The 8,892-nt window shown below is 46.4% G+C and overlaps 1 protein-coding gene across 1 annotated transcript; it reads right to left on the bottom strand.

Annotated features, from left to right (window-relative positions):
- Positions 1 to 973: 973 nt before the first annotated feature.
- On the bottom strand, positions 974 to 7,044 carry MSX2 (msh homeobox 2). Its single transcript, XM_069556382.1, has 2 exons — positions 6,559 to 7,044; positions 974 to 2,682 (listed from the first exon to the last, which is right to left on the bottom strand). Exons 1-2 carry the CDS (start codon positions 6,935 to 6,937, stop codon positions 2,258 to 2,260), a joined length of 804 nt encoding a protein of 267 aa, XP_069412483.1. The 5' UTR covers positions 6,938 to 7,044; the 3' UTR covers positions 974 to 2,257.
- Positions 7,045 to 8,892: the final 1,848 nt, after the last annotated feature.

Genomic DNA, 8,892 nt, shown 5'->3' with positions numbered 1-8,892 from the left:
TTCGCAGGAGAAACTCACCGCCCGACCTTGGGAGCCTCTGCCCAAGGGGAAAATGGAGTTTCCTGAGCCCACCTGTAAACCCGGCGCGGGCACAAAGGAAACTGGGACGAAAGCGCTGGTCCTGGCAGGTGTCAAGTTCCAGTCTCCCCACCGCAGTCTTCGCACTACCGTTTTCCGATCCCTTCTGACTTGTTCCCAGGGTCACCGGAGCCCCTCATCCTAAAACTGCCCTCGGAAAGGTATCATCAATGGCCACTTGATTTCTACGTGCAACAGAAAGCAGAGTTTGATTCTTCCCCGCTTCCTCTACCCATTACCAATTTATTTTCACGGTGATGCCTCAAAACCCAAGCCTGACCCCCGTTTCGTAGCCAGTGGAAAGGCAGACTGCAAAGCAAAGGGCACTTGAATGGACTACCTTCCCCCTACAAACCCAAAAGAGCATTTGTTCGAGATCGATCTCCTTGGAAGGGAGATAGGAATGGTAAACGGAATGTGATTTGACACAGTCCTGAAAGGGCAACAGGCATCCATCTATCCTGCACCCCACCCCCCAACTGAATGCATCCAGTTACCATCTCCATTTGCAAAGAACTATATAGGTCCGTTCCCTCAGCTTGTTTTGTTTAGCTGAGAGATTTCAAGTTCAAGATTTTTCCCTTGAAAAACCCCTCAGATTCTGGCATATCCCTGGGCCCTGCCACTTCTAAGCTCATCTTTCACTGATTTGAAAAACTAATAGCAATTTTCCGTGAGTAACACAAGCTGCCAAAGGAAGCAGTTCAAAGTCTTTTGCTGTTTTCAATGGACTTCCCTACCCCGGGCTGAATCTGGCCACAGCTCTTGATTGATTCACATTAAAATCATCATAAAAATCACCAGGCCCCCTCCCCCATCTGGGTGGCATTTCTGGGTTAAGTCCAGCTAAAGAACACAGAGCGCCTCTTAAAAATAATTGTGACTTTGGACAGACTTTACTGCAATAAAACAAATGTTTAATTTAATTCAGAATAAGAGATAAGAAATAACTCTTCAATAAAATATATAAAATTATACAAGGCACCCTTTCAAAGGGATTAAAGTATACTTGGGGCAGGGAGGGGGTGCTGGATAGAAAGATTAAATACCAAGGAGCTATATGGGCTGTCAGACAACACCATTTTTTACCAAGTCAAAACATGGCTTTACCCTCTGCCCCCAACATGTTAAAAAGTATATAAATTTTTCTAATAAGTTTAGCACATACAATAGGTACACACAGAGAAAGCATGATTTTCTTCTTTTTGGATCTATTCATTGTTCAAGAATATTTAGCATATAGACAATGGTTACAAGATACTCATTTTTTTTTTTTTAAAGCAGAGAATAAACTACACCCCTCCCCCAAATTGCCTTTGCAATGCGTGAGGACTGACATACCTAGTGGTTCACAGAAACCATCAATTCCTCCCAACATGCTTAAACTTTTCACTCCCCAATTATCTGAAATGAAGTTAAGCAACAGCCTTGAGAGGAATTAGGAAGGACCTCCATTTTCCACCTTACCCGGGAGGACTCTCAGGCGTCTAATCTTTTATTGATCTTACAAAAACTTTTAATAATGTGTAATAAACAAGGTGGAGAGGGGGGAAAAATATAGGGCCAAATAGGGTCATGTCTAGTGAATTTTCAATCTATGTGAGTTTTTAATGCACATGAAAAATGCAAAAACATGGTGTGTCCCTTTTCTCCATATCTACTCCTTATGCAAGTAATGTCTAACATTTGTTTTCCATAAGCTAAAGTCAGTTATTCCATCCAAATCACCAGATTTCAGCAATTTTAGCAAAAAATTTGTCTCCCCCATAAGAAAAAAAACAACAGGTAGACTTAAGCAGTCTCTTTTAGGAAGGTGAAATATAGAGAAAAAAGATATATATATATATATAAATTTTGCCTTTCAAAATAATTTGATTTTTATGTCTGCTGTATAAAAATGTATTATATTTTATTATATATATATTTATATATAAAAACTGTCAGAGCCAATCTTTATGAAAGGGGGGGGGGTGCATCTGGCAGATTAACCAAGAAAACAGGGCTTGGGTGTCTCCAGTCAAAAGAAGCAATTTGAACTATGTCTGTGGCCCTGTAGACCTAGCCACTGAGGCTGAGGGTGGTGCATGCAAGGTTTGCAGAGCGGGACTGTCTTCTTGGAGAGGGAGGGGGGAGGCTTTTAAACAAACATCCGTCCCGGAGTCTATTGAGCTGGTCTTCCTTAGGATAGGTGGTACATGCCATATCCCACTGGCGTCGCATAGAGTCCGACGGGCGGGATGGGGAGCACAGGTCTATGGAAAGGGTAAGATGCACCGTATAGAGATGCTGCTTGCAGGGGAGAGTTGATGGGGAAAGGGAGGCTGAAGCCGGAGGGCAGCATAGGTTTTGCAGCCATTTTCAGCTTTTCCAGTTCTGCCTCCTGCAGTCTTTTCGCCTTGGCTCTTCGGTTCTGGAACCAGATTTTGACCTGGGTCTCTGTGAGGTTCAGAGAGCTGGAGAACTCTGCCCGCTCTGCGATGGAGAGGTACTGTTTCTGGCGGAACTTGCGCTCCAGAGCGAGGAGCTGGGACGTGGTAAAGGGTGTGCGCGGCTTGCGATTGGTCTTGTGTTTCCGCAGGGTGCAGGTGGTGGGGCTCATGTGTCCTAGGGAACAGAAATGGAGAGTTAGCAAAAGAAAGTGGCTTTGTCACCAGGTATGTCCAAGTGAGCGGGAGGGAAGGGCTCCTTTTCATCGTTCAAAAAGGAATCTCGGTGAAAACCATGTAAGGTTGATGTGTTTTTTGGTGGTGGGGGGTCGAGAAGGGCCAAACTTAAACGAATTTGCTGTTTTGCTTTAAAAAATTGAATCTTTTTACAAAAAGTTGGGCAGTTAAATGGTGTCACAGAATTTTCTATATGGCAAACAAACAGCATTAGAGATCATGAAACAGGAACACATCCCTGATATGCCAAGAGAGCTGAGGGTTCTCTGAAAAACAAAAACCCATCTCTTCCTGATAACTCATCTTAAGGTGGTGGGGGCGGGGTGGTTTCATGATAATCCTCACATTCCTAGGATGCTGAAATAAATATGAGAAGGAAAACAAATAGGATTTTATAAACTGAGTTGGTCCCCTCTCTGTACCAGGAAATGCTGGGATTGTATCAGCATATTTATGAAGGATAATTGTGCCGATAAGGTCTGTGGTAAATTAATAGCATCTTTGGACTGGGGAGCAGCCTCATGCAATAAACAGCCACAGAGCTGTCATTCCCTCCAGTCTACAGATTATAAAACCTGAACATCATTTCACAGATCTGGATGTGGGATAACTTTCTTGGCTGGGTGCTTCTGTAATATAAACTTTACAGAAGGAGGGAAAAATTAGCTTGCCCATAAATGTAAATGTCAGGGGAAATCATGCTGCCTCCTGAATTGAGAGCATGTGATGACATCTTAGTCATCTCTCCTACCCATTCTTATGGTTTGGAGCAAACGTGTAAATGATTAGCTTGTTGCTGGAATTCAGAAAGAAAGAATAACAAGCAAAATAAAGGTATGCCAACAATGGCATCCAGACTCTACATTTAAAATGGATTCAATTATAGGAAGTCACAGGACTGAGCATCCTTGTGATTCCATAGAATCAACTAACTTTGGGCTTTTCCTTAAATTGAATGGGGCCAGGGCGGGGGGAGCTAAGGGACAGATGCTGAAGAGTTCATTTTCTGCATCTGGCTTTTATGAGCTATGCTAATTCCCCAAATGCAGTCACAGTAGTAAGTACTCCAAAGGGAGAATGTCGCATTTCTTGTTTAGTTACTTTGGTGGCCCAAGAAAGTTTACACTTCATAGTTGAGGGTGACACAGCACAAGTGCCAACCCAGCCTCCCTTTCCAACAAGAAATGGGTTTGTCCTAATGTGACATTATTAACCATCACTTTAAGTGATTAAAAAGAAAGGTAGTGGGTTCTGCACTCAATCAAAAACCAGAAGTCTGGGCAACGGATGGAATAGCAACTACCACAGGCGTGCAGACTTTTGCATATGCTAATCCCTAAGTAAGCCAGAGAGCTAGGGGTGCCTACTTCTTACTTTGCAAATAAAATAACAACAGAGACTCAGATCTGTGAAATTCTCACCCTTCAAAGACTTGACTGGGCTGCTGGGGAGAACCCAGTGGTCACAGCACAGACACCAAGCTTCTAGAGTCTACACTTGCCCCTGTTGAAAGGAACTCCGTGCCTGGGCACAGTCATTCCGCTGATCCTAGGGGCTGCATTTGAATTATGAAGTCCAGGAGATGGGTATCTTACAGTATATCAAAGCTATAAGGCTATGAGGCTTCCTACCCAGCATACCACTCCTCACCCTCCCATCCCCACTCCATTTTAAACCTGAGGAAGGATGAGATTATACAAAGCAAAACAGCATCGGTCCTACTGCCTATGAATAACAAAACCCGGCCTGGGTAAGTGGCTCCCTCCTGCCCCAGGCTCTGTCCCTAGGCTCCCGGAACCCACTGCTTTCTACCACAGGGCTCCCGAGGCCATCTCCAGGCCTAAACCACGACTGACCTACTTTTTGTTTTAAAGATAAAACAAACTTTAAAGCTAAAGTTTAAAGTTTATTTTAAAGTTAAATCCTTTCTCATAATCTCCAATTTTTCTCATGAGAAGGCCACATCCAGGGCTGCCTTACCTTGGGCCCTGGCAGACATATTTACAGAACCCCAACAACCTAAGTAAGTGGAAATCTCTGACCTCTGGACACTACTCCCTGTAAGGTCTGAATCATTGATGTGAGGCTGGGAATTGACCCAGGCCTATGAATACACAGACACTCAATATTTGTCAAAACAAATTAAGTTCTTTAAAGTTTCTGAGCCTCTATTTCACCATCAGTAAAATGGGTAATACTGATCCTGCAGTTCAGAGTACCAAATTTTAGAACGCCCAGAGTCGTGGGCTGCCACCAGATAGGGGATCATTAAATGTCCCCAAGCCTTTCTTGTCAAGCCCAAACTTGATGTGTGCAGATTCCTCTGAACTCTGCTGAAATGTCCTCATCTGTTACTGGGAGGCTGGCTTCAGCCACACAGAGATCAGATAAGATAATATGGTGAAAAGTGCTATAAAGCACTGTGCAAACTTGAGTTTAAATTCTTTGAGTCCTTAACCTCCACGCCCTTTGAATCTTTTGGAGTTTCTAACAGGGTGGAGAAAGACGCCAAAGGGGACCGCCACTGATGTCTGGCTATATGGCCTTGTTCTGTTCACAAAATACTTTGTTTCTGAGTTTTCTCAGCTGATGGAAATAGAGTAAAATGTGATGCTCCCAGCTTTGGGAAAAAAAAATCCCTCCGCAGGCCCCTTCTCTCTCGCTTTTCCTAGAGGTACAGTGCGGGCAGAGCAATCTTAAAGGTCAGGAGATATAAGTAAAAGGAGCTGTAAGAAATGAATGGTTTGTCCAAACTGCAAAAAATACCCAAGGCCCCAAAATAGATGTAAATGCTGGCAGAGAAATCAGCTCTCCTGGGCCTCTCTGTTCTTCCTTATTGGCAGGAAGCGGGGCGCAGGTGTTTCAGCCTCTCCTTGGTCTCTCTGGGTAGAAGGATCAAAGGCGGCCAGGGCTAGGACACCAGGGCCCCTTGCCCAATTCTGCCACTGTTGGTGACCTGGCCCAAGCAAGTTCAATCCTCAAAGTCTGGGTGTCTGAAAACTGAGATAACCACAGGTCCCGGGCTTCTCCCCGCACTTCGAGGTTCCAGCGATGACCGGGATCTGGTGAACTAGTAAGTATCACTTGGTAAACTCAAGCGCTGCTGGAATGCTGTTAATTATTACTCTGAGCCAAGCGGAGCCCCACGCCGCTGACCGCAGCCCGCTCCCAGCGAAGCGACGTGCCGGCCGTCGGGAGATACTTCCTCGCCGCATAGGTCTCTGCCGCCATCCCTCCGAGGGATCGTGCTTCGATTCCCCAGGGACCATCGGAAGATGATCACTGCTACCCCAAAGTCCGATTAGATTTTAACGAGCTCATCTTTAAAATGAGGGCACACCTCGCAGGGTTGTGAACTTTGAAATACAGTAAGGCACTCCGCTTCTGCCTGGCATATATTCGGGTGCACATTAAACGAGAATCCTTCTTCACTCCCTAGACAGAAACCTCGATGGACAGTGAGAAAAAGCGAAGTGGCCTGAGCGCAGGGCTGTGGGCTAGAGAAAACGACAACCGAGCGACCCCAGCCAACGCAGCTGGGTTCGCCCTTCAAAGACCAGGGAGTTGGCAATCGTATAGAACACTTTGTGTAGCTGGGGGATCCCGAACACGCGCTGCGCGGCTATCACCCAGAAGGTGTCTTAGATGCCGCTGGACTCTGGGGATATTAAGGGGCCAAGACCTTGCAATGTTTGCTTTAGGGGGCGCATAGTACAGAGGGGCCTCCGTACCATAGCTTGGAATACTGGCCCCTAGTTCCCCCCCGGTACCCCGCGCACCCCACCTACTCCTGGTCCCGGCTCCCGCAGGCACTCACTTGGCGGCGGCGAGTATCTGCCCGGTTCCTGCATCCACGCCGCTCCGTCTTCTGAATTTTCCGACTTGACCGAGGCGGTCTCGAAGGGTTTGACCAGCGGCCCGGGGCTGTGAGCTTCCCGGACGCCGTGGCCAGGCAGCAGAAGCGGCCGCAGGGTGGCCCCGGCGGAGGCGCTTTCGGCTGGCCGCGGGGACGTCTCCTTGGGCGGCTTCTTGTCCGACATGAGCGCCTCCACACTGAAGGGCAGGCTGGAGACCTTGACGCGGCGTTCCTCCGCTGCCCCTTCGGCGCCCCCAGGCCCCGGGCCCGGTCCGGCCACCATCGCTGGGCCCTCCTCATCAGACGAAAACAGGTCATTGCCTTTGGACGGAGAAGCCATGACTTCTCTGCCCTACGTAGCTCCGGGCGCGCGACTCCGCTGGCAACCCGGCAGCTGCGACTCAAACTTTTTTGGGGGGGAGACAGGAGGGGCGCGCCTGGAGCCTTGCCTTTCCTCCAAGGGGAAGTGAGAGACTGGGCTCAGCCAATCCGCGCTCGCCCTGGCGCTGACGCCACGGATGCTAGCCTCCGATTGGTTCTTCCGGAAGAGGCTGGGACTTTTTTTATTTTTTTCTGTTTGAAATAAATTAGGAGTTAATTACAGGAGCAGTCAGCAGAGTTGTTATTAGGCGATCCCTCAAGGGTTATAATCACGCCAAAACTGAAAAGTCTAAGGCGTAATTAAGGCCGATTATTTAAAGAGGAAGTTAGCCGAGTCCCATTTCTTCTCTCTTTTGACCCCTCTTTTAAAAAGGTTCTCCGCTCCAGAACGCGTTTAAAATCTGCAACTGACATTGCAAAAAACTTTGATGAAGCTCCTACTATGGGCCGAAACTGGTCTACTTAACAGTTTTCGGGGTCAGCACTGAAAGCAAGGGCCAGCATCCCTGTTAAAGGAAATACTACATGCATGGCGCTTATAAGAGCAGATATTTCGCTTAGCAAGTGCCCATCAGCGTTTGCTATTACTGTAACTCCCCTAGGAGAAGGGCCGGAGGGAGTCAGAGAGGTTGGTGGTCACGACAACCCTCTCCCAAGTAGCTGGAAAATTTAAAGCAGAGCTTTCCATCTCTTACACTCAAAACCAGCGCACTCTTAGAAACTCTGAAATCCTGGAGTTTTCTTTTCCCTGAATCTCTTCACTGGAAGAAATCCGGATCTGACCTTTTTCTCAAGACTGCGTGCGTTGTGTGATTATGAGTTTGTTTGAGCCTGTGCTTGTCATGTGTGTTTAGGTGCCAGTGTTTGCCTTCAAGGAGGAGGAGGGAGGAAAAGGCATAGATAATATCGAGTGCTTCCCAACCACCACCACCCCCACCCCCCGCAAATCTCATAAATATTGGGTGCCAAGTTTGCACACCCCAGCCTGTGTATCTTTTAGGGAAGCACATTTTTATTCATTGCACCTAGCTAAAAAAAAAAAAAAAAGTATAGATATCCCCACCCTACTTGAAATTATACCCTGGGTAATTACATCTCAAAGCCTTAGTGATGACTGTCTCAGTATGGGAAAGGGGAGAGCACAGAAGCTTCTAAAGTGCAGAGACCAACCTTGCTGCAGGCCACGGGGTCAGCACCTATTGCTTCAAATGATGCCTGCTATGCTATGGTTGCCTTTTCCTATATCTGAGTGATTTCCTATATCCCAAAGATGATGAGGTGAATAGAAGTTTCCCAACTCAGGGACTTGCACACAGCAGATGCTTGTTAAATAGTTCCCAAAGCTTTGGAAGGAAGGGACATTGATTTTAGTTAGTGAAATGACCAGACCTTGGAGCTACCTCGATATTCAAGAGAAACTTGACCCCTAGATCCACTTCCTAGAGCACTTTCCTTCACCCCAAACCTCCGTCTGGACTGAAACTGTGCTGGCCTGGGATAACCAGAATAAGTGTTACTGACACTTAGAGGATAAAAACACTGCACTGTCCACTTAACTCAGTTTGATTAAAAATGGTCTTGAATAAAAGCTTAAAAGTAAATAAGTCTTAACCACAGCCTTCTAAAACCTCCCTCTCCCACCACTATCAAGAAACTGAAAGTTTAGAGAAAGTTATTTAAAAATTCACACACACAATTATGAGAGCTATCTGGAGATACATGCCTTATGCATTTTCCCCTTGAGTCATACTTGATAGTTGACTTGATATGCATCTCAAATACCGCACCGTAAATCCACATTAAGTTCCGTGCCTTCTAGAGATAGCTAAGCAAGGTGCAGGGTATATATTTTGGAAGCAAACCTGAAATTCGTTTAGTACTCAGCTGCCAAAATGTACAAATGGTAAAGTTTTC

Source organism: Ovis canadensis, chromosome 16 (assembly GCF_042477335.2).
Source record: "Ovis canadensis isolate MfBH-ARS-UI-01 breed Bighorn chromosome 16, ARS-UI_OviCan_v2, whole genome shotgun sequence".
NCBI classification, from domain to species: domain Eukaryota; kingdom Metazoa; phylum Chordata; class Mammalia; order Artiodactyla; family Bovidae; genus Ovis; species Ovis canadensis.
This window is presented reverse-complemented; position numbering and strand designations above follow the sequence as displayed.